This window comes from Struthio camelus, chromosome 2, assembly GCF_040807025.1.
Source record: "Struthio camelus isolate bStrCam1 chromosome 2, bStrCam1.hap1, whole genome shotgun sequence".
Lineage (NCBI taxonomy): Eukaryota > Metazoa > Chordata > Aves > Struthioniformes > Struthionidae > Struthio > Struthio camelus.
Window position 1 is genome coordinate 104,823,301 of NC_090943.1, and position 26,106 is coordinate 104,849,406.

The window sequence follows — 26,106 nt, forward strand, 5'->3', positions numbered from 1 at the left end:
ATGCAGGAAGTCAGTGGGAAAGGTTTCTTTCTCGCTTTTTTTTTATTATTATTTGAAGAGAGGTTTCTGTGCTGCTTACCATCCTGCAGATTGCTAGGTGCAGATACTTAGCAATGAGAAAAACAAAAATCTGTACTTGGCTTCATTTTAATTAGGATAATTGATTCTTGTTTTCTTTGGAAAGCTTTTCTTCTTTTTATAACCTAGATCATTAAGAAAAATGAACGTTTTGCGTGTAGTGTTTCTGTGTGTGTGCAGCTAGCAAGCGACCCTCATCCCTCCAAAATTACATTTGTTGCAGTTGGCCAGTTTCATTCCCATTAGTCCTGCAAGATCATATGGAAAACAAACTGCACGCCCATGTCTCCTCCTCCTCCTTCCACATGCTTGGCGCTTCCAGAACAGGGGCAGCAATTCTGGTACCACTGTTCCCTTCCCCTGGCTACCAGCTTGGGGAGGTACTTTTGATTTATAATGGTGGCAACAGGCAACTGAGCAGTCATGTGTGACCTCTCCCTCCAGCCTTTCCAAGGGCTGCCGGTGTGCTCTGACAAAGAGGCTGGTAATGAAAATATGCAAAAATTAGTCTGTCAAGAAATGAGGGTTATCAACATCATTCTTTCCAATACTGGCCAAACCATATCTTTCCCAGGAAAACTCTCCATCTTTGGACAAGCAAGGCAGACCACGATCCACAGGACGGGACCCAGTGGATACAAGGAGGTGGAGAGCAAGTGTGGAGGAGTAAAGCAGGCTGACGACAATATGTTTGCCAGGAGTCCTTTAGCTGGGGATTATTATGGCCATTTAGTGCCTGATGCTAAGGTGAGTTGGCAGCTGAAATTTACCTTGCTTTTCACAAGAGTGGTCTGGAGTGGAGAAGTGGGTTTAGGCCAGGAGGAGAAGTCAGCTATTTCTCAAAAAGAAGGCAGCACAGGCAGACTTGGGGAGCAGGAAGGGCATGAAAAATATAATCAATCTATAAACCCCCTCATCTCCCCCAAAAAGGGGGGAAGAGAGAAGCTAAAAATCACTGGAAGAGGAGAGTAGGTATAAGCTGCTGCTTGTGGCTGTGCCGGGAGGGTAGGTTATTTTTGCAGGGGGAACAGGCAGCGGAGGGTAGGTTATTTGGCAGAGGGAACAGGCAGCAGCAGCTCAGCCATTGGCTTAAGAGCAGGTTGGTAAAAGGCCAGGGAGCAGGCAAGCCTGGTAGTGGCAAGGGAGCCATCCAGGAGCACGGTAGGAGGCAACGCCAGGTGAGTGTGGAGGAGAGGACAGGGAGCAAAAGGGCTTCAAAAGGGGCAGAAGCTGGCCTTAGCTGCAGGGGAAGCTGGCAGTGGGACTGATAACCGAAGGCATAAGGAGAGGTCAGGGGAGAGTTTGGGGAATACGTAATGCTTGGATTAAGAGACAGACTGAGGAAGAGGTGGGAGGGAGGGAAAAAACAAAGAAGGCACAACAAGAAGGATATGGCAGCCTCTGGTTCTCTGAAAAGAAGAAGGAGGGGAGGTCAGGGAAGATGAAGAGGATGGTGAAGGTCAGAAATATGCAGTACAGCTGGGTATATAGGGAAATCAGTGCCATGTAGTAAAGGCTACAGGAGGAGGAATGTGAAGGAGGGCATTATTGGAGGGTTTTGCCAGAAGGCTTGCAGTGACACTAGGAGAATGGGAAAAAGCAGATGTTGAACTGGGATAGACCTTACTGGGATGGACTTGGTGCTAAAGGGAGAGAAAAGCAAGAGACTGAAAGCTATTGGAGAAGTCCCAAAGAAATTCAGCAGGGCAGAGAGACATGGGGAGGCTGCAAATGTCAGAGAAACCATGGCCAGTAACACAGCCAAGGTCATGGAAAGGCCAGGCAGAGAGACAAGAAGATGATGCTGAGGGAGATGAGAAGGTGGCTACAGAGAAGGAACTGAGAGCCCAGAGATCAGATAAGGACCCATGCGAGGACTGAGAACGTTTTTAAGAGGAGCAAAAGTTAACAAGTGGTCCTGACACGGTGAAACCATAGTGAAAGTGGGATGTTGAATAATTCCCCAGTTCCTCAACAATGTCAAGCAAAGCTTCCTTGGCTTCACGTAAGAGTCTCCCCACAGCTACCCATGTGCTCCTGCTCCCGTCTAGGTCTCTGCAGCTGTGTTCAGAGGGAGACACGAAAGGGTATTATTTTTGGAATGGAGACTGCAATTCCTGCTGCATATACCATGGCGTCTCAAGACTGCAAAGGATCTAATGGGTCAGCAAGGCTAATTTTAAGCAGTGATTAGTCCTAGTAAGTTATTAATTTTGTTACAAATGATAAAAAGGTACCAGCTGCCATTACCAGTCGATGCTTCTTTTTTTCTGGGATGTGTTAGCCTGTCGCATTGACAATGCCGCAACCTTGTTACCAGAAGAAGGCATGGCTGTGAGCTGCAAGTGTGAGGAAGCACGCGTGCCCAGCGTGCATGGCATTGCTTTGACTCAGCCGTTCCTGCACGTCAGCAGCGTCCCTTTCCATAGGCAGCCAGTCAGCCCTGCCCAGGGGGCATTTCCATGGCCCACGGAGCCCCTCACAGCCACGCTGCACGCCTGGCTGCGGGAACAAGCCGTCCCCTGCCCTGACGCACAGGCAGATGGAAAAGGCCACACGAACCGGGTGAAGGTGTCTACACAATGCTTGAGAAGGATTCAGGCTGGTGGCAGTGCCTAGAAAGCCCCTCCAGCTCCCCTGCCTTTCGAGCCTTGTGTAAGCACAGGGCTAGGTCCTCCACCTGGCAAAAGGGAAGGTTATACTATACGCAGTGCGGGTGGGGAAACCTGTTTGTGAGGTTTGCCAAGGGGCAGCTAAAAACTCTGCAGTAGGTCCAGGATAAAGCCATGACTAAAGGCTATCCAAAACTGTCCTTCCACTACAAGAATGACCCTTTTCTGGAGCTTCTTTTGGCCTGCTTTTAAACACATTGAAAGCAAGGGAGTTTTGAGATGGGCACAAAGGAAATATTTATTCACAATGTAAAAGTGCCATTTAGCACTTTTCACGGTGATGATTAAAGCAAAGGTTTTCTTTCCTCTCTAAGGAATATTGTGAAGGGTGTTTAGTTGCATTAGTAAGAGCAGTAACAACAGCAGCAACAAGTATTATTTCAGTGGAAACTGAGGTGTTCATGTAACGCTTCAGTCTCAGAAGGCAGATTGGGGCAGGGCGCGGGGTGGGGGCTTGAAATCCTGATTCCACTGACTCGATGGGCTAAGATTTCACCCTATATAGTAAAGTGTCTGTTCGAAAAACAGAGCCGACCTTAGTCATCTGGGAGCCAGTCTATGATGTTACTTAACTGCAGAGGACATCCCATGAACCTGACAGTTTGTGAGCAAAGCCACTGGTGTTTTGATGGCCAATTTGTAACCAAAGTGAGTTATGCAGTGGAAATAATTATCTCATTGTCTGATTTAGTCACTTCGGCAAGGTGTTTGCAGAATATAGCTGCTTTGTATAGGATAACAGAAAAGCAACGGGCTGGCTAATTCAATTAAAAGCGAGTAGTTACAGTCTAGGCACTGACAGCATGTGGGAGGAAGTGGTGTTGTTTCCATTGTGACTGGCAGTGAACGACTAGCAAAAACAAGGTGGTTTGAGGAACGCTTGCGTGTTAATGGCATTTCCCTGTTCTGTTTGTCAAGTAAAGGTGGGAATATAGAGTCAGAATTTACTTGAATCTGTTCTTTTACAAGAAAAGACAAGCGGCCTCCATGGGAACGACTCTGAACATCAGGCTGCCCCGGCGTGCAGACAGCGCTTTGTCTGCAACTGCGCGCTTGTGTCGTAGGTGCTCCGACGAACTCTCTGTGGGTGAAATAGAAAAAAAAATATCATTGTGTGCTCAGTGCGCTGGCGATGAGAACGTGTCTGTCAGGAGTGCTGACTTGCTCCTGCTCTCGTTCTCCGTGCCGTAGCGGGCCTCGTGCTGCACGGTGCCAACCGGCACGTTATACCTAGGAAAAGGCCAGCCCTGGCTCGGCTGATTCACCCCTGACTTGTGGCAACTGTGGGCCCCACGTTGCAGCGATGGGCTCAGCAATCTGACTGCAGCATCAGACCAGAGTAATTCCAGAAGTGAATCAGACTCTGCCTGATGGCCGTATCAGGCACTGTAACCGAATCGTGTGTGATATCATGTTCCTGTGCGTGTGTTTGTGTGAGTGCGTCGCTTCACCTCACAGCTAAGCTGAAACGGCCATCCCTAATGGTGGCTGGCAGTCTGCTGAATAATCCATAGGATGCCGATTCCCTTCTGACCACCTCACCAAGTAACCAGACGAGCTTTCATAAGGAGGAAAAAAGCGAGCAAAACCTGCTTTAAAAGAAAATTGACTATCAGTGTCTAACTTCAAGGTTTCAGGGGCTTAACCTTTCAGTCAGCATCTACCGAAAAAGACAGAATTAAAATGCAGTCTAGCAACGGACCCTTCAAGGGCTCTTCGGCTTGCGGCGCGCGCGAGGGTGGCAGCCAGCACTGCTGGCAGCCCTGGCCCTTCAGCGGGGTGTTTCTCTGGCTCCCTCCGTCAGGAGCTGGGAGGAAGCTCCTGAAGTAACTTCGATTTGGCAGGGATGTGGTTTAATGATGCATGGAGTTACGCGAAAGTTTACCATGACGGAGAGGGTGTGAAGTGCACAGGAGGGAGGGCTAGGCACCATCCTGGTTCATTTGCTAGAGGACTGGGACTTCCTCATCACGTACCCGCAGTGAGGAGGGGCATTGCAAATGGGAAGTGGCAAATGCTTCCCTCCTCTGAGGGCTTTTACAGAGGAGACCCCTGTGGAAATAGCACGCAGGATCTGGGGAGATAGCTGCCTCCACTACACATCTGTGGAGAGCTGAGAACATATGTGCGGACGAGGGCACAGGAGCTTCACAGCCCAGAAATTTGGCCTAGATTTGATAAAGCATCATCTGACAAGTGTGCAACGCCTCTAGTACTAGTGGCAGTGCCCCTGTGCATTCCTGCTTTTTTTATGGCAATTTCAACAGACGGGAGAAGCACTGAACTTACCTCCGTCACTTAAAAGATAAAAACAGTGGGGTAAATTTGGAAAATTAGGTGAGGTTGCTTCCCCCTTGGTATTCCTTAAGAATGCTCTCTGCCACATTGCTCAGAAAACACGGCTGGCCCTTCATGGCTCCTCCGGTTATATAGGAAAAATATTTGGATAATTGTTTTTAACACTCAAAGAACACCCTCAGTTAGTGGTGCCTGTACATACAAGCATAGGCTTGAACTGGCATTACTTGTAGCCTCCCCCCTGCCCACCCCACTCTTCCCATATTGTTCTCAGTGGTTTGATATTTGCATCTTTGTTCCAACTAGACGGCGAGCTCTTTGGCACTGTGTGTGTTTGTGTGTGTGTGTGTGTGTGTGTGTGTTTGTGTGTGTGTGTGTGTGTGTGTGTGTGTTTGTGTGTGTGTGTGTGTGTGTGTGTGTTTGTGTTTCTATACTACCAAGGGGCATGAAACAGTAGGCCTGGCTGGGAACTATGCACATTACAAGGACCATTCATACAATGAGAAGAAGGCAGGGCATATATAATAAATGCAGTCAGGAAATACCATTGCTATAGCATGGTCTGCTGGAATTTACCAGTCTCAAATCTGCTGGCTTGACATTGAGCACAGTCCTCCCCGGCTTGCTGGGGTGCCTTGGAGGCAGCATCCTCCAAGTGTTTCCTGAAAGAGCCTCTGCTGCCTTCAGCCTCAGAGGGCGTCCCCCAAAAATGGGATAAGAGGAGAGGCAGAGTCTCCTGTGCCTTAGAAAATGCCCGAATGCCATTGAAATGAGAATCCAGATCTTCTGAGCTGATTTCAGATCGAAAAAGAAGAATTATAACCCAAGGATTTGCACAAAGCGAAGTTAGCAGAGTGGGCACCTGCAAACACACAGGCATCCTGCACAGCTCCCGTCGGCCCAGGGCATTTCAGTCCCGTGCTTGCAAACCACACCGGCAACTGGTGGTATTAGACAGCACAGTCTTTAGCTGTCTCTACAATGGTTTTCTACAGCTTCCCACCCCTGGGAAGGGCAGCTCCTGCCACCCAGTAACAGGGTTTACGTGAGCTGGGCGTTGCTGAGGAGGGACGGGCACGCTTCACCTCAAGGTAAAACTCTTGTACTTGCAGTGTATCATCAGCCATACAAAAACAGCAGCCACTTGACTGCATCTTCTTGTGTAAAAAGGCAGTTCCTTTTGTTCTGTGGTTGGCATCAGGAACTTCACGCCAGTGATTTTTTTTTTTCAAGTTGTTGTTTTCTCTTCTCCTGTTTGAACGAGCCTCCGAGCCTCCGTGCCTCCCCTCACCCCACCGCCACCTTTTTGCAGTCTCACCTACCGGTTTTGTCTCTTGGTAATGGAGAAATGCTGGTTGGGGCGGGGGGGGGGGGGCCCGCTCAGGCAGGGGGAGCGAAGGTGGTTTGCTGCCTTTCATTTGTTTGCAGTATTTGCATTACCGCTGCCTTTGCCGGCTTGGCTTTGGCTCACGTTTCGTGCAAGAGGAAAAGCTGAGTACCCATAGCACTCCCCCTCCTCCCCCCCCCCCCTTAAATGGCTGTCCCCTGCCACGGAGCCCTAAGCCCCCCCCAAAGTCTCGGGTGAGGGAACCGTCCCCAGGTGGCTTCGGGCAGGGGCAAGGGCTGGGCGGTGGGCGCCCCGAGGCCCAGCAGACCCGCGGGGGCCTTCGAGCTCGCGGTGCTGCGGGGTCGGGGTGGCGGCGGCGGCCGGGGGGGCACGCGGCAGCCACCCGCTGCGAGCCCGGCTGCCGAGGGAGCGGAGCGGCAGCGACTGAGCTGACATTTAGCTTTGACCTTTCAGATGACGCCACGCAGACGTCTCACGGCGTGTCCCGGGCCAGCATGGGAGCAGGGGCACCCTCGCACCTAGGCAAAGGCAGGTGAGGGCAAAAATGAGCACCCATTTATTATTTGTTTCTGATTTGCATCCCCTCCCAGCCCTTTCCCGTTTTCTGGGTGGCCCGAAGCGCGCGCTGGGCAGAGCAGGCAATGCAAGGGAGAGGGCAAAAAGCGACGTGTTGCTGCGAGCCCGCTGCAGCCCAGGAGCAGAGGGGGCTAGAGATGCTCTGCGGGAGGGCGCGTGGGGCAGGGGAAGACTTGCGTGGAGGGGCATGGGGCGAGGGGGCGTATGGCATGACCGCGCAGCCCTCGCTCGCGCTCTGCTTGCCACTAGCGTAAGGACAGGAAATTGCCAAATGGGCACTAATAGATGGAAGCAAAACCGAAAGCACACTATTAGATGCTGGAGGTGAGATTGTTTTTTTTTTTCTTTTTTTCTTTTTTTGAGATGGGCATTGCGGGCAGTTAGTGAAACTCAGCACCACCTGCAGCTGCCCATCAGCCTGCACTGCCACTTGTGCAGTGGGCTTATTGCAGGACAGCGAGGTGGGGCTGTCGGCTCCCCTCAGCTCCAGCTATACTCGTGACAGCAGCATCGGTCTTGGGAATTGAGCTGCATCCCGTGTGGGAGGGTGTTTGCATTTTTTTTTTTCCCCACTGTTGTCAAAGGTCTGTCTGCTTCGCTTCTGCCTGTCAAAAAATAGGGGCTGCTGGACAGTAAGAATTCTGTTTTGCAGAGAAAGCAATGAGTTTTCTGACATTTGGGTTTTTTTTTTTTTGCTTTTGTTTTTTTATTTCATGGGGTGGGGCAGGGCGGAAGTAGAATTTCTTTAAAATTTTCCTGCAGAAAAACTCCAGCAAACAGGCACAAAAAAAAAAAAAAAAGAATAGCAAAACTGAAAAAAATCAAACAACCGCCACACAAAAACTATAGACACTAATCCACGCAGCATTACTAGCAGATATGGAAGTTGGAAGTAAAGAAGTACGTCCTGGCTCAGCTTAGTCTCCCCAGTCACCTGTCTAATCTAGCAGGAATACCTTCAGGTCAAGCTGTTGTGGTTGGTATAAATAGTTCAACATTGATGAGCCTGGGCTGTGAGAGGATGCCAGCTAAACACCCAAAGAGCTCCATCCCGAGAGGAAGGACTTAGGTGCAACACGAGCAGCAAAGTCCAAAAAACAGCGTCGTCGCTCGCCCTGCTGGGCTGCAAGGCAGGGCCAGCAGGTGCTGGTGCACACGGCACCCGGAGCCCCCCGCGCTGGAGACGATGGCGAGCCAAGAGGGAAATAAAGTCGCCAGGGAAAACCTTTCCCCCATGCCCAGCTCAGGCTTCAAAAATGGGGCGTGCTTCTGGGGAGTCACAAGAGAGACCTTGGGCTTGGCGGGGTGGAGCGCGCTGGGGGCTGGGGTTAAAGCTCTTCCTTGGGTCTCTCAGCAGAGGGACTGCGGTTGGTAAGACATTATTATGTGGCCACTTCACGCACGTCTATACCAAAGCTGCATTTCTGCAAGCTTTCTTTTTTTTTTTTTTTTTTTTTTTTTTGGAAAACAAGGCTGGAGGAAGGAGGCGGTGGCAGAGGGCAGCGAAGGTCCCTGCTGACAGCTCTGCCTCTAGGCGCAGGTTGAAAGGAAGGCCCTCGCCTGCACTTGTGGGACGAGGTGCTGGGTGACCATCCCCCCACAGGAGAGCGACACCTCCCAGCCTGCCGGTAAGACCCTGCGGTGTTGAGCTGGTTCAGCTGCCTCCCGGCGGTGCCCCCAGTGCCCTGCACGGCGGCATCGCCCCTCGCCTGCACAGGGCGGCTCCTTCTCCCACCTTCTCCACCAGAAACGATCTCCAGTTGCCTTGCACATGCCCCTGCCCAGTGGCATGGAGCGGCTTCCCAAAGGGAAGGTAATAGACGAGAGGCTCAAACCCAGACAGGTCCACCTCCTTTCACCCACCTAGATTTGCTAGCATTAAGCTTAAACCTGTGGGCTGAATCCCTGCTACCGGGCTCTTCTGGTGGCACGTGCCTTTTGGCTCTGGTCACCCTGCTTGTGAGATGTCTGGGGCCGTTGTCATTGCGCCTACCTGCTGACCAAATGCAAAGCCTGGCTCCACTGCCTCCGTGACACAGGACAAGGGGGTCTGCCCCATGTTTGTCTGGAGAACAGCCAAGCTGGGAGCTGGGCTTTATCTTTTGTTGTTCAGCAAGAGTTTGGTTTTAGGTGCTGAGCTGACTCTCTGAAAGGCCTGGACTGCTTTGAGGCCCTGCATGTGCAGGGAAAAACATGCCTTGCGAGCACCCTGCTCTTCATAGCCTGCAGCAAGAGTGCACGGCAGCACTGGGAGGGCTGAAGCACAGTTCAGAGTTTATGTGCATAACCCGGTTTTCTAAAAACAGAACACTTACTCAGAAATAGAGTAGAGGTGCCACTTGACTTTACTCCAGCCCTTTTATATATAGTCCTTATTTCTCCTGATTTTACTTCAGCAGTTACTATATGAATTGAAGCTTAGAAGTGGTGTGGAGGGGGAGAGAGGACTTAGGATCAACTTATATGTTCAGTTGTTGAGCTGAAGTTGCTGGTTTAATGGATACGGGGAGGTCATGGCTGTGGAGTTCCCTCTGCAAAACCTTTTTAAAGACTAGCCTTCATCCATCAAACGACTGAAACTGGTGGTGGGGGTGTTAGTTAATATTATCTCAAATGAAACCTGAATCTCTTTTTTTTTTCCCCCAGGGAATAGAACACTAACATTTTCATTACTGTTTTTCTTCCTTTTTTTTTTTTTTTTTAAGTAGCATAGAGAAGCAGCAAACCCAAGAGCTTTATTTTCCTGCAATATGGGACTATGCAGAGCTTTTGCAATATATGCTTGGTTTAGCCTCAAGCCTTTTCAAGGGAGATGCTTGGGACCAGCTCCAGGAACCAACATGGCTCAAAACCGATAGTCAAAATGAAGGGAAGAGAGCACTGGGAGTCTGACCTTACCTTTAAGCACCTTGACCTTGGAGGCTGCAATAGGCTCCTTTCAGTTTGTCGTGCAACTTAGAAGAACCCCTAAAACATCAACTAAACACTTCGAAGAACTGCAGTGTTCCCACCACCCCTTTCCTTGATATGCCTCAAGATGATGTAAATGAGAGCTGCATTTACTTTGGAGATTCCCAAACTGATGAATCAAGGTCTCTGCTTATGAAAGCAACTCAAAGCACACATAAATAGGAGGCCAGTCTCTTTCTTTCTTGGCGTTTTTACAAAGCTATGGCAATGTAAATAGAGACTCATAACAGCCACAACATAGATCACTAGAGGAGCCTGAAGTGTCTTCCTAGAAAAGATTCACATATGCATGAATCTTTGGCCCAGATTGTTTTAAGTAGAGCTAAACAAAAACTGCTCTTTTTAGACACTTAGGCTGCTCTACTCAGTTAGGGAATTTAAAAGTGAGGGACTTCTTTCCATTTAAAGAATTGACCTGATTTTTCTTTCTTCAGTGGTGCCAAGGAACTTCTGAAAAAATGGCTTGCCTCCTTCCAAAGATTTTCCTACTTCATTTTAATAAAGGCAATGTATGATCAGCATGCACATGTGCATGCACAGACACTCACTAATCAGGTCATCTTCATGCTGGAGCCAAATGCAACAAAACCACCAAAAACCCTCAAAAACTCCAAAAAAGACTAGGTAAGCATGAGGCTGTCAGACAGAACTTTCAAACATTTGGGTATTTAGATTTTATTATTAATTCGCTCCTCTGCGTTGCTGTCTAGACATCAAACCAAAATGAGGTTACCCAGTGCAGTAGCATGTAAGAAGGGACATTTCTTGTCCTCAGAAGCTTCCTGTCTAAATCAAAGAGACAAGTGGCAGGAGAATGGAAGTAAAAGTGGCGATTCCTCCACCACTATCTTTAAAAAAATTACACAAAGAGATTGCTGAAAAGAGAAAGATCAAAGTTTAGATTAAAAAAAAAAAAAAAGAAAAAAGCAACCCAAAATGTGGATAGCATTCCTCAGATGCAGTCATCCATATGACTAGAAGTGCCTGGAAGTGGGTCCCCCCCACTGGGGACCCCTTTGCACTCTTACGCACCCAAAATTCACCTTCTGCTGGCTTTCAGAGTCGCTGCAGCCAGCGCCTCCAGGCACGCTGCCCCCGGCAGCACCAGCGCAGGGGTCCTGTAACTCCCCTCGCGAGCTTGCAGCCCCAGCTGTTGCTCTCACCTGAGCGTGGCTCTCCATGCTGGCAGTGCAAGGAGCATCTCAAGGTGTCAGTGCTGCTTCCCACGATGGCGGTGGGAGGAAGGAGTGAGCATGCGCCGCTGCAGCAGGGCTGCTGGGATGCCCTTGCAGCCCTGGAGCATGCATGCAAGGTCTCAGGGCGGCATATGAAGCTGCAGGAGCGGTACGGGGGAGCCTTCGGGCCAATTTATGAGCTAGGACTTTCACATAGGCCGCTGTGTGGTGGATGCACTGATGGCAGGACTGAGCCTAGCGGTGAGCAGTGCACTGAGTGGTAGATTAGGGCTTAGAGTTACCTTAGAAGTTGCTTTTAAAGGGAGCGAGAAACTTGCTAATGATCACAGAGGAAAACTGGTAGCTAAGCTGGGAATTAAAGCTAGGAATTAAAGCGCTCATAGCACTTGTATCCTTTCAGTGTTGTAAGAGGAAGATTTCTGCACCACACTTGGGAGAGGAGGGTGGTGATGAAGAAAATGCACCTCTCTGAAGTAAGGCAAACAAAACCCCCAACAACCTGTTTGCTGGAACAATTATGTCCGTTATCCTAAATAAGAAGGAAATCCCAGACTCTTTGGCAAGGATAGGGGTTTATCGGACAGGACCTACCATCTCCTGCCTGTGACACATGCCTCGGGGGTACAAAAGGGTCAAAAAGAGTCGGAGAATGCAACCGGAGCACATGAAACACGTCTCAGTAGCGCTGGGAAAGAAGAACATTGATAAGGGCTGGTTTCAGCACAGGTCTCAGGATTTAGAAAGGCCTCATGACCTGTGATTCAGAGGTGTCGGTTACCTCTGGTGCTCTGACTGAAGAGGTGGGTGTTCAGCTTGTCAGAAAGTGAACTCTTTATTTACAAACTCATTCAGTTTACAAGACCACTTATTTACAAAGCCTATTGCTGAAAGTTAGCGTGTTGCCTTGAACTCTCGTAGGAAGTCTCTTTAATCACACAAGTTTCACATCTCTTATTTGCTTTGGTTTTTTTTTTTTTTTTTTGCACTTCATGTGCAATATTATGCACACATGGGCTACATAGTCAAAAGTTAAGAAATATCAGCATTAGCCTTGTCTGTGTCGTTTTTGCGTGTCTGGGGGTGTGCAGTTTCCTTGGCTTAAGGAGACAAAAGTGGAAGGGAGATGTCAAATTAAAGCAACAAGGTGTGATAGTGTTATTTAGGACCCTTTGGCCGTAGTGTTAGACACCTGCTGCTTTAGCTTATAGCACTACTGCAGGTTGGCATCCTCTCTGCTTAGTCCTCACCCAGGATGTCCCCCATCCTGGCACTTGCTCCTTAACTGCTCCTTAACTTGCTCCTTAACTGCTCCTCCTGCTTCCTTTCTTCTCCTTTCTTTCTTTGCTGTTGATCCCTGGCTCCTTCAAGCCCATGTCCCCCTTCCCTCCTCCACTTCTTGCTCAGCTGGTTTCTTGCCCAACCCCATATTCTCCCACCACCAGCCCCAAACAGTTGGTGAGGGGAAGGGGAGCCATTTTCCTCAATGTTTTCTACTTTTACTTCCCCGTCCCATGCCCACCGACTTGAAGGCACAGTTTCTCCCTTCATCTTTCATTCCTGGTCCCACTTCAGCCCACATCTTTCTTCCTCTCCAACTCTGGTCCCTTCTCCCTTGCCACTAGGGCTCCAGCTCCTACTGCCTGGCCCCATCAGCACTCGTGGCAGCAGGACCCAAGCAAGACCCTACTGAAGCCTGGCCACCAGGGCTTCAGCACCTGGCTGTGCTGCAGAGAGGCTCAGGTACAGACTTTCAAGCACAGGGAGCCCTGAGGAGGAAATTTTTTTTTTTTTTTTGCTGTCCAGCTTCAGTACACACTTGTGAGTGAGATGATTTATCACCTCAGAGGCTTATGACTTGGCAAAATTTGGATGGAGATTTTTTGCAGGCAAGCAGCACATCCTTGACACACAGGCCAAAATCCTGCCACATTTCACGTCCTTTTTCCAAAGCCTGGGGGCATGAAGAAAAGGTCACCAAATTTCTTGACATATGGAGAAAAAAACAACATATTTTCTTCCAGCTAAATGATCAATAACCACTTAAAATTTCCAGGCAGAGAAAATATACTGGGGCAGACTCCAAGCTAGAATATTCCAGCCCAAATGGCTGTCATTTGACAAAATTGCAAGCAATTGTAATTAGGAAGCAACAGGCAACTGCTGGAATTCGTGGTGCCCCTTTAAAACATACTTTTTACATTTTTCAAAGAATTTAAGCTACTTTTCAATTTATTTGCTAAGGTTGGAGAGAAGTAGCGCTCTGCTTGTCTTTCTGTTTTTTTTTTTTTTTTTTTACCTTTTCTGAATGAAAGTGTTTTACAAATGAAAAATGAGGTTTCCTGAAATGAAGGGCTGCCTTTTATTCTGAGCTGGCTTCCATGAAATGCATCTGAGAACCTCCAGTGCTTATCTCTGAACTTGCTGGGGGGTAGCAAGCAGCTGCCTGTGTTGGCTTGGCAAAGTGAGTCACTGGTCTAAGGGCTGAGCATTGAGAAGAACTGAGTTTCATCAGCTTTGCAGAGCATCTGAGAAAGCACTAAGCAGTTGTAGGAAAACTGCTTGCCACGTTTTTATTGCCTGCCCCACATTTAGATTTAAACTCGAAGGACCGTCTCCTGTCCTTCTCTGGCTGTGGGACAACTGCCTCCCCCTCACAGCGCAGAGCTGCACACAACCTCACAGCCGACGCAAACCTCTTGTGAATGCAGCAGTGTGGATGTACTATGTGTCATCAGCTCATGAGCCTCAGCTGGGGAGTGTTTAGGGAGGGGATGGTGCTGGCTGGAGACTTGGAAAAAGCTGGGTGCTACAGGAACATCCGGTCCCGCGTGCACCCTGTTCATGTCCCTGGCACAGGTTTGCGTGGTAGGGCAGCCTCCAACTTTGTCTGTCCTCCTTCCTGCACTAAATGGTTCACTTTGTAGCGGCCCAGGCAGGGAAGGTCTCCCCAGACTGCTCACCTGGGACAGCTGATGCACATTGAGGATGCTCTGATATGTGAATTATAGCCCTCCAGTGCACTTAGGTCATACAGTGGGCACCAAAATCCCCCACATGAGCAAGGAGCAAGGTGATTGTATATGATGAACTGTTATTTGCAATTATTGCTCTTTGCGAGTGTTAGAATAAATATTCTACACAACATATAAGCACAGGAGAAACAACTCCTAGCTGTTCACACAGATATTAACCTGTGGAACTCACTGCCACAAGATATTGCTGAGGCAATAAGTTAACGAAAAAAATAAAAACTTGGAAATATAATTCCCCTTCCACCTCTTCCATAAAGCTTGTGGAAAAGGCATAGCAGTGTAGCAGACAAAAAAACATCTTGATGCAATCTTGTGCAAACATTAAATACTGCAGGGAAGCAGCAGTGAAATATTCCTCCTTGAACTCACCAGGTACACAGGAGGAACAGGCTATATGACTTAAAACACTTATTCCTCCTCCTCACACTCAGAGCAGGATCACGCTCTGCAGAGCAGTGCTTCCCTGAGTTTTCAACCTGCGCGGCAAATATAAAAACAAGCAAGTGTGTGTTTGTATCTCTGAGCAGCGGTAGATCTACCAGGGAAGACGCTTGAGGAGATCGAGCCTTTTTCTGTTAGCTCCTATCTCCTGCTGGCATCACTGTCACAGTGTTACCATTGCACACCCTCTTCTATTCCAGGGTCAAAATGGCACACTTTCTTATTTCATATAACAGATTTTGTATAATAGAGTCTCTTTGGCCAGAGGGAAAATCCTAGTTAACACTGAGGTTAAGATTGAAATAATATATTGGTGAGAAGTGCAATTTGAAAGAAAGAGAAGACCTTGGCACTGCAAAATCCCCCTCAAGTAATAACCCCAAATAAACAAAACATATCACAACCCCTTCCCAATAAAAATCCAAGCAAAGCAAACCCAACAAAAAACAAAAGACACACAAAAAATCTAAAAAAAACCTGACTCTAAAACTCTCACAAAAGAAGAGAAATTGGATTTCACTGAAACATGCTGAATTTAGTAGATGAAAACCCAAACAGAATTCAAATATGGGGAGTGGGAAAAATTATTAAAAAAAAACCCAAAAGGATGAAAAATAGAAGAAATGAAATGCCTGGAGCATCATTCCAAAAATCCTAACATTTTGTGGTGTGGCAAGCCACTGAAGATTCAAGCAGCTCTGCACAGCTTTGTTCCACTCTCTGCAACTTGATAAAAGGACAGGAAGGATGTTTGATTGCAGATTGCACCAGCCACTTTCAAAGGGGAGTCATTTAGTGAGATTCACTCATACTTGTACAAGCTCAAACAAAAAAGGAACAACACTGGTAAAGCAGCTAGACTGATCTTGCAAACACACTTCATCTTGGACCCCACTGATGAGAAAAACACTCTTGTTAAATAGAATGCAACATTATGAATACTGATAACACCTCCCAGCAAGCCTCAAACACATATTTCCAGATGAGTGCTTACTACCACGTGGTCACTTAAGGCTGACCATACTGTGTACAAGTCTGAATTTTGCAGCCCTAGTGTTGGTTTTACTTTTCTTTAAATATAGGCGCGTATTGGGGGGGGGGAGGGGGGGCTTTTGACTAGCTGTTCATTTGTATGACACACCAGAGTTGTCATACTCAGACCAAAATCTGTGAGCTGTTCAACCTAAAGCGGTCAACTTGACTAAAAAGGCTCCACCAAAAGGCTGAGCCATTTGTAACAGTGAATACGGTTTTCAGTTACTACCTTTGGTGGAAGCTAGCTAGTCTGACTTGAGGTCTTAAGATAGAACCCACAACGTTTCTTCAGTTATTTTATTTACATGCTACTCCCAGAAACGTTAAGAACGCTTTTGAAGTCTGGATTATTATTCATTCATTAGAATCATTTTCTTCCCTCTCTTTTAAACACACCTCACAGACAAAATTCGACACCATTCACCTCTGGCAGGAAATTTTGGAGGGCGTGGTGATGGGTAGAAGAGAGACCTAAGCCTTTGCATATCTCACTTCCATGCCTGCCACTGGCACTTACTCACGGGGTGGCTGGCGGGGGGTGACTCAGCTAGCCTCTTTGTACCCCACCTTGCACTGCCAGGGAGACTGCAACACACCTGGTGGGACAGCTCTGTTACTTAATTTAGCAAGTAACATGCATGTGATTTTTGAGACTGCTGAAGCCAATGGGAGCTTTTTCATTGGCTTCCATGGGTTCTGATATTTGCCTGTATAAAATGCATCAAGAGTCAGAGATCAAAGGCCCAGTGCATTACCTGAAGTTTCTCTGGATTTGTAAACTGAGTTTTCAATATGCCAGTGAATTTCACATTAGGGTATCAGTTGAATTAGCACAATGCTGACTTCACCGAAGCATCGTAGGCCTGCCACAGGTTAAGTCTAGAACTGTCATTACTAATGATGGACTTCATGGATCCACGTTCAAGTCTCTTCTGTGGCATAGCCTGCATGTCCTGCATAGACAGGCAAGGCACCGAGGCTGAACTCATGCAAGAAGTGCAGACTTGTAGCACTCTGCCTACTCTCAGGAAGGGTTGCTCTGGTCCCGTCCAGCCCTGGGGCCATGTGTTCCTGCCCTCTTCCTTGAGCCAGCACTTGTATTCTGGCAACCACCTGTTCAGGAACCTGAATTAACGATCAGTTTGAGCAACCAGTTTGAGTAATCAATGATGAATCTGATCCAGAGGTGGAGGGCAGCGCCAGGGTGGCAAGGCAGCAAACTTAGTTTAAATTCCTTCAAACTGCATGTTGGAGTGTCGTGCCCAACTTTACAATATCTCAGTTCTGCAGCAGAATTCATACTTAACACCTTGAGCAAAGCACCTCAAAAAGTTTTCTCAAAAGCACATAAGCTGTGTGGAAAGCCACAGAAACTGGCTGTTAGGAGAAGTTAGGAATTCATCTTTAAACATTTGTTAGCCACAATGTTTTATAAGTCTTCAAAACTGCAGCTTCGGCTTTCCCCTGTCAACAACTTAGGCAACCAATACTGCTTTGCTCCTTCTTTCTGGCCCAAGGAATCTTGAATTCTTTTCTGCGCAGCTTAAATGAAGGAGATGGAGACTCCCCATCCCCAGCACAGCCTACAGCACGGGATCTATGACATGGTTGTGAAAGGCAAGAGAGGACACAAAACCAGATCCCTCTTCCTGAGAGGATACTCTATCAAGGGTCTTCTCTTGAAGATCCCAACTGCTGCATCTATATGGAGCTCCTGGCTGTAGGAGGGCATAGGCAAAGTTTGATTGAAGAACTACAATTACATTTTAGGTGTGAGAAAGATGCCTGTAGCTAATCAGCACTACTCTTGTGAGCAGGCACACATGCACGCAGCAGACATGATGGTAACAAAGCACTTGCCTGCTATGTTTTGGAGTTACAGGCACAGGCGAAGAAGTGCAGGTGTTGGCATTTCTGCTCTTCAACTGTTGTTGTCTGCCTACATCCCATTTTGGGTGCCAAAATCTGCCTGTGAAGCTGGGCGTATAAAACTATGTGAAAGGGGTCTTGGAAAAGTAAACACATCAACTCTGATGTGCTATGAATATAGTGCCCCTAAGTACATTCAGAACATTGGACCGAAATATGAGTGGATTAACACAGGTCAGATGGATTTGCATAGCACTTTCAGGAGAAGAAAAATACAGACAGAATGTATTATGCTAGACCTTAGACAAAGGATCCCAGAAGAGTGGAGTTTATTGAGCTTCAAGAAGAAATTAGACATTCACATATGCAAGACTCAGCAAAACTATAATTTGCTCAAGAACTAATCCATGAACCACCTAGGTTTTTAAAGTGGTCACTGATTACACTAGCTAGAAAACAGCTTTCTATTTTGGCAGATCATTTAAATAGCTGCTCAAAAGGCACAACCTGGACACACCTGGTACAGGACACGATTGTAAAACATGCCTGCAGTCGATATCTTCCTTAGAGAATTTTATCACGTTTAACCCAAATGTGTTACTAACTTCATAACTTTTGAAATGTAGGATAATTTTATCTTTGCAAAAGCAAATTTTACTGGGGTTTGTTCTATTTTGTCAGATATTTTGTGTGTGTGTGTGTGTATACACACACACATATATATAAGCATTTGTATATATTTGTAGCATTCAAAGTGATTCAGAGAATCATGTTGCCTTCTGTACAGAGGTATCACCTTCTCTTGCTCTCCAACCCTGGTGGGCTGAAATGTCTGAAGAGAAATGGTTGGAAATTTTCTTCCCTGTGCCGGCTGTACTTCTGAGGTTACAACAGGTGTCTACCAACGTTTTTACCACAATGGTTAAGAGCTCTGGTCTTTATTAATTCATTTTCAAATCTCTGTCTACCCATATTTATGTCGGGTTCTAAAAATAGGCAGCACCGTTAACATTCTGAATTTTAATTATCTATTGAATATCTAAAAAGATAAGCTGGAAGGGGAACCCCCTCTGTGAGCAGAAGTACAGTCTAGTTAAATGAGTGAAATTTATCAGAAAAAGTGAGTAATGAGCAGTGAGGAAGACTGTCTCATTTTGCTAATTTTACTTCATATTTATAAATTATCTGATTTGACATTCTGTGCTAAAAATCTGCTTATGAACCAAGAAAACCAAAGGACGCACTCCACTTGGCTGAAGCAGAATCTCTTGCCACAAAAATTTTGCTACATTAATACTGCAGCATAAAAACTCCTATGCCACTGAAACGAAGACACTCATGATTGTTTCTAGATCACCACGCATCTAAAAGTAGCTGGGTAAGCCACGCTTTGGGTTTGAATCTCCTGGTTTTCTGCATTCACATCAGAACTGCAATCACTTCGCTACATGTGTCCTCAATGCACAGAAAGAACAGCACAGAAGTGTTAACCCAAGTCTTCCTACTCCCTATTTGCATGTCCAGGTCCACTTCAGGAATGAAGGTTAAGATAATTCTTCTTCCCAGCTTAATCCTTACCTTCTGTTTAATGTATTTTTAATGAACTGCACCCTGTTTTATTTAGGCCCTTTTGCCTAAGACCGGCAAGGAATATTCTACATTAAAGTTATTTCAGAAGAAAGACATGAAATGGTGCCAAAATAGGCTATAAATCTAAGCATGTGCTAATAGCATCTGTTACAAATAAGGCTGGATTCCACTTTCCATTGTCTTACTCCTTTTTCCTCAAGTTGTTTAAAATTTCCAATTCAAAAGGAATTTGGCTGAAGACTTTCCTTACTTGGTCTTGACCTCAAGGAGGACTGCTTGCAGAAAAGCTGTACAAAATCTATTAGAAGTCTTTAAATAATGAGAGCATGACAGAAAAGGAAGAGAGACTACTCTTCTCCTTGGATGTTCAGACTAGAAAAGATTACATGCAATAAATGACCTCCCCCAACTGCCTGATCTCAAAAATAAACCACAGAACTGTTAAAGTTGCTACTCCAAAAGCAGTAAGTTTTCCTCTCTGCTCCCATTGAAAGAAATAGCAAAGTGTGTCATTTAAGTTATTCACACATTCTTTTAATGGACTTCAAGGATGCATTGGTGTCTCTTCAAATGAAAGCCTCTTAGCCTGTCAGGCAATATTGAAAGAAGTATATAATTTACATGATAAACCCCTTGTCCTGAAAGAGGTGTACCATTTTAGCACGTTTTCTTAATAGCTTCATTAAAGACAGCAATTTTAGAGCACTGAAGTTTGAAGACCACAAAGAGGAAGGGGGTTGGTCTGCAGGAATCTTCTCTTTGACCTATAGCAGCGTTACATGAAAAGAGAACTTAGAAAAGTTAAGGACAAAAATGGCAAACATATTCCCTAATTAAACAGTTCACCCTGTTATTCCCAATTTTCCCTTTCATTCTATGCCAAAAAAACCTAGCAGGTACTGGAAAGCCACAAAACCAGCTGTCAACCCCATGAAGTCAAAATATGCTAACAGGTAACACAACTAGTTCAAAATTGCTTTGCCTGCAATTAACTATGTAGCATTTTTTATGGTTTCCTTTAGCAATGCTGAAAGAAACCATGTGATGCGTTAACACTGCAGAAGCAGTCTTAAGTCTATGAATAGCCTGATAGTACTAACATCTAATACACAAGATATGATTACTGCTGAAGAAGACAGAGGAGGTAAACTGAATGATCTTTTTTATCAGTATAACGACAGGCTGGAAAGCAAGTAGTGACAAACGCTAAAGGCTCTAAATCCAAACACTAAATGCTGTTGAGCCTTTCAGCACCTTGGAAACTTTCTTTTAAATGTCTGGTTTCTGAACACTGCCAAAAAGGCGTACAAGAGGTATTCCAGTAGTATTTTTGTGTTGTTGTTTTGATCTTGGATTGTAAAATAACTTGATTCTCTATTAAAAATATTTTAAATAAATTTACAAGTCATAATGATTTTTATTGTCTTTTTAAGGATAAGGGTCAGCATGCAAAACTCCTCCAGGTACATGGCTAGGGCAGAAATGCCAAGAGACTCCAGACCACAGTTCTGTTTGAAGTCAATCATCACATTTAAAAAATTTATCCCCAAATATTTCCAACATATCTGGAAGCCTGATTCTTTCAAAATGCATTTTGTCTTACTAAACATCTACGTATGCCTAGGTGGCACAATAAACACAAATACTGTTGCTAGTTTTGACAGGAGTCAGTGTATTACTAACTCCTGTCTAGTATTAAAATTTTAAGTGCCATGCAAAAGCCAGAATTCCTAACAGTAAGAAATGGATTACTGATCTTGTGTACCTAACGGGCCTTTCTTCTTGTCAAAGCACAGGACATCCCTGACCAATCAAATCCAGACAGCCAAAGCTTTTCTAAGTTATGATCCAGATCTCAGGGTTCAGTAGGAGCACCTCATTAATCTTTCAGTCTCAATGTGTTCTAATGAGGATAGAGTTTTTATCCCCCTTCTAATTTTTAAGAGATATTATATATTGAAAAGAACAAAACAGCAGTATGTGTAGAGTGTGGAAAATATGCAAAATCTCTCATTGTTAGCAAGTCCAGAAACCTAGCTAGAGACAAAAATTGGTATTTGTATTAGTCGATACTGACACAGTCAGCATCGTATCAGTATTTTCGGGAAAATCGCAGTACTTCAGGTATATTTTAGCAGGTCCAAAGAAGCTGGCTAGAGCAGATTTCAATCTGGTCTGGCAGTAGGTTTTGAAATGTAAACCATGTGTGTAGCATTTTTGCTAATGATCTAACGTAACCACGGCAAAAGACTCTTGTTTTGATGTTCTCTTTTACACAAGGCCAAAATCATACCTAGGAAATTCCAAATTTCTATCTTCTATTGGATTAGAAACAGCAAATGTTTATCACTGCATTCAAACTCAAAAAGAAGTTAAATTTAGAAATAGTTTTTATGATGTATTTCCTAGGGCTTTGTCCAGCCAAATGTTAGATGTTCACCAGTAAGGGACTTTCAGCATGTCATCTAGCAGGTTCTGCAGTTGAAAAGCTCTATTTCAGAAATTTTTATATTATAATCTATTTTTTCTTTTTACATTAATCATCATTAAACCTTCTCTCATATCAGTAATCAATTCTTTCCTTTGTTTTTTCCAAACATATGCAGGAGTTAATATTTCACTCAAGTAGGATGAAAACAAGCAATAACTACATTTATCTTTTTTTCAGCTCAAATCATGCTCTACACAATATTAGACTTTTTTTTTTCTTGGCTGTCCATTGTATCTGCCTCTTTCTAGTTCCAGACACATCCAGAAGAGCATGTTATTACTTCAGAAATATTTCCTCAGTTCTGGAAGGCCAAAAGACTGCCTGTGAAGAAGAAGAAAAAAATCTCACTTTCAAATTCTCACCTTCTGTCTTCAGGGAGATGCCAAATAGCTTTGGGAGAGGTCGGAAGAGCGGGCCTAGTTTTACAATCCAGCCACACATTACTGCTACACCCAAAAGTTCCCTTACAAAGCATAGCTCTACAGCACATAAAGCACAGATTTCTCATTCTCTTCTCTGTTGTCATACAGATAAATTAAACTGGTTTGAGCTTTGGGCCTTTTTATGCAGCTAGAGGATGATGGATGGGGTTTAGCCCACTGAGAATACAATTTTCCTGATCCTCAAATGGTACGCACAAGCATTAAACACTTGAAGATGATGTGAGTGAGTTTATTCATATTCTTGAAGTTCAGCATATGCACAAAGCTTAGCAGGTTCTTTTTATTTTTTTTAAACCTGCTAAATAGCTTTTAAAATTTATAGGAAGGGGTTTAAACCTTGGACAATGATGCACTAACAGCACATTTCATTTATCAATTTTCCAAAGAATACTAAAGTTTTTTTTTTTTTTTTAAAAACATTTTGTGGGTGAGAACTGTCTGCATTTCTTCATTGTTTTATGTTACTTATCTATTTCATTAAGTTACTATCCAGATACTTAATGATGTTCCCCTATTTTTTCATCACTTTAATAGTGGATTCAAGTAACTTTTCTGTTGCTCTTGCTTGGATCCCCCCAACATCTTATTACATTGATGCTGTATTTGCTTTTTATTTCTTCTTTGCTTACCTTCTGAACTACTCATGATGATTCAAAATAAATATTCAAAAATACAACAGGAAAATGCTTTAACATCTTGAGAGGCTGGTTATCTCAACACAGCACATTACAGGTGAAGGCTTATAGGAAAATTCAACCATTTGTAGTCAGACATATTTTATAACCTTATTATTTCCTAATTTTTTTCTCGTAAATGAGAAAAAAAGCTCTCCAGGTTTCTATTTTAGTGTCAATGTTGGTTTTTTTCTTCATTCTATATTGCTTTTTAATTCTTCTAGAGATTCAAAGTTCATGTAACAATTCAGTTTATTTTCCCTTGTACTGTTTTTAGCTCTTATCTTTGCTTTAAATGTCAAAACCTTTCACTTCTGTTACTTGAGTTCGATTTCCTTGCTGTCTCCCTTTTCTCTGAGAGCCCTAACTGATTGTGTATTTTGGTGTGCCCCCTCATCTTCTCCCACTTCCAACAGCATCTTTTAAACCTCATTGTATCTTTGAGCAGTATTTTGCAAAGCCACACTGACCACTTCTCGTTTTTTGTGATCTTCTTTCAGAGGAACTGCAGCCTGCTATACGTTGGCTATAAAGTCTCAGCAGTCCCAAGTCTCTTTCTCACACAAAGGGATTCTAATAAACCCTGTTGCTGCATGATGTTCATTGATTTTCTTAATTCCACCAAATCCGATTGCTTGAAATTTAGTGCTCTGACTTGACTGTGGATATTTATTTCATATCAGGCTGAATTCAAGCAATATATTCAAGCAAACCCTTACACATTATTGACTTGCTTGCTGTCAATGAAGTGTTTTGAAGTGGTACTTCAGAAAGGCAACTAAACACAAACAGCAGACTTATTTCAGTGTTTAAAGATAAGCAACAAGCTTTTGTAGCACAAGATGACTAAGAGAATGCTGTTATGATAAAGCAACACCTGAATCTATATTAATTCAGTACAGATTGTAAATTAAGTTCTCAATTCTTATGAACATTCCTGACATGCAGGAATGCAAGTCCCAATAGAAGTCATAAAGAAATCACACTTCTTGGAAAATGAAGAATTAGGGGAAATTTTGTGACCATCTTTCTTATTATTTTATTATTCTGAATCTAGCTGCTTTACAGATTGAACTACCTGAAGAATGATTTCAGTTAATACCAGAAGCTGTGAGTATGACCAGCTTAGAATGGGTAACATCTAACAAAACATTCCTTCAGATTGTTTAATGATTCTGCTAAGCCAATAATGACATGTATTTCAAGTTTCAAACTTCCATTCAAAAAGCTATTACCGCTTGCTTGTATACAATTTTTCATGAACAAATACATGTCCACCAAACTGTTTCTTGTAGTATTTCAGAATAATTAGTAGAACTATACTTTTTTTTTTTTTAAAGCTGTATGTTTTAAAGCATCTAAATGGGCTGGCAAAAGAAAAAAGCTGACAAAAAAATTGTACAGAAACTCACTGCACAGCTTCTGAAAGTCACACTTGAAATGACTGTAAGTACAGAAAGAATATATCACTACTGCACAATTTATTTAATGTGTGAGCCACAATTTCAGGGGCAAAATTAAAAAGCCCCCCCCCTCTCCTCCCCCCAAAAAACCCCAAAACACTTGTATATTAGTTGCTCTCCATTATAACTTCCTTCATTTTGTATTAATTCCCAGAATGCACATCAATGTTGAATCTAGTCCCACCAGCTGGGAAGGCAGTTCTTGGCCTTTCTGCAATTATATGTTAGTGGAAGCAACAATTTTCTTCTCTCCTCCTGAATACCTATTCCCCAAACAAATTCAATAGCTGGTGGTGAAAAGAGGACTGACTAACAAGAGGGAAGGAGAAGACAGTGGTAGTAAGTCTGTTAACAACAAGACAAGTGAGAAGAAAACTGCAAAACCAATGACATATCGTACTTCTCCTTACTTACCTCTGACTATGCAACAGGCTACTAGCTATTCTACTCCTTAACACCAAATATTTCACTTAAATATTCCAAAAAACCCCCTACTAATTACATTTATAAACTCAGAGCACTTTTATGTTAACTTCCAGTGAAAAGAAAGCTTATTTCAGATATGAATGTTAACATCAATATTCAGATTGAAGGAAAAATAATAGAGAGAGATCTGTTTAATTAAGAAAGAAGCAAACAAATAAAAAAGCCTCCCAAGAAATCAGACTTATGACTACTAAAACTGTAGATGATAGCAAAAAAAGTGATAATTTTTTAATGTGAAAGAAGCAGTATCCTTTTGCACATTGTATTGAATATTTATTTGTCATCTGTAAGTAGTAATGTTTATCGCATGCTTTATAGAAGTTGACTCTTCCAATTGCTTACATCAGTATTGTTCTGCATTTGGAAGGTAAGAATTAATGCACTGAAAAGTATGTTTAACTACACAAAATTAAGGTGACATTTGCTAAAAATATATTTAAGTGTATTTTAACAAATGAAACTGACATTGCAGCACGTAAACAAAGATTTCCTCACAAACATACAGCCAAGAAGAGTGTATGCAAACAAAACTGGCTTAATCCACTCCACAGAATGCCATATAGTAGACAGAAAATCATTTTATCCTGATATTTATGAATGGAACTCTCATTCAACAGGATACTGCATATCATTATTCTGAGTTGTATCTCATTGTTTCCTTTTCAATGAAATTCCTTTTTTCTTCTTCAGAGAGCTCAAAGGAATGGAAGTAGTAAAGGAAAATGGGTGCTGCTTATCTGTGTTCACCTTCTGAGTTCCTTGCATCGTGTCACTGTCTATGTTTTCATCATTGCTGATGAAGAAGCTTGAAAGCAGGTCAGCTGCAAGTGCATGCTGCTTTTAAATTTGTTCAGTAACTCTTCTAATAACCTGTAAAAAGAAAATATTTATAGATTCTGAAAATGCAAAAATTACCAAACCTTCTGGCTATTCTGTCTCTAACTTCAAATATGCTGTCTGTTTAAATAGAGGGCCTAAAATTGGATCTAGTTAACGTATCTGAATATTACAGATACTTAGAAATATGGTAAGTGTGTCTCATAAAGGGGTGATCTATGGCCGGAGGAAGACTTACCCACAGAGATTTTATCAAGGTAATAAAATACACCTTTATATTCCTTTCCTTCCATATAAAGACCATCTCCTGAAAGAAGCACATACGCAAAACAGAATAGCAAAAGGACTGGCAGGGAAGGATCATAAGATTCTTATAATGTAAAGAAAATCCAGAAACTGCCAGACTCTGTGCCATAAAACCAGTATCCCTTATCAAGGCTATGGTTTTTGGTGTCTATTTGAACTGCAAAATTTAGTTCTCAAACTTGTCTTTGGGAGGTATTGCAGGAATTTCTCTTTAGGATCACGTCTAGGAGATCAGAGGTAGAATGACTGTTCTGGGAGAAGTATTCACTCATTTGCAGCTACGTCGTTTTGTCCTTTACAG

The 26,106-nt window shown here is 44.0% G+C and overlaps 1 protein-coding gene and 1 long non-coding RNA gene across 5 annotated transcripts in view; one reads left to right on the forward strand and one right to left on the reverse strand.

The window, feature by feature from the left end:
* LOC138065993 (uncharacterized) lies at window positions 1-17,682 on the forward strand. Of its 2 annotated transcripts, XR_011139101.1 has the most exons (6): window positions 1-825; window positions 2,130-6,385; window positions 6,850-6,928; window positions 8,445-8,600; window positions 9,681-10,566; window positions 11,539-17,682. It is a non-coding gene; the product is annotated as an uncharacterized lncRNA (long non-coding RNA). The 2 variants fall into 2 exon arrangements; XR_011139100.1 differs by lacking the exon at window positions 11,539-17,682 and having other exon boundaries at window positions 2,130-6,139; window positions 9,681-10,119.
* Window positions 17,683-17,827: 145 nt separating this feature from the next.
* The window catches only part of EXOC2 (exocyst complex component 2), a 147,899-nt gene continuing 139,620 nt past the window's right edge, over window positions 17,828-26,106 (reverse strand). For 2 of the 3 annotated variants that reach the window (XM_068931990.1, XM_068931991.1), the window contains exon 28: window positions 25,078-25,532. In XM_068931990.1, the coding sequence (XP_068788091.1) occupies window positions 25,439-25,532 (94 nt within the window). In that variant the 3' untranslated portion in view covers window positions 25,078-25,438. Of the gene's footprint in view, window positions 21,918-25,077; window positions 25,533-26,106 lie in introns of those variants that run through there. The other variant, XM_068931992.1, reaches the window with a different exon arrangement.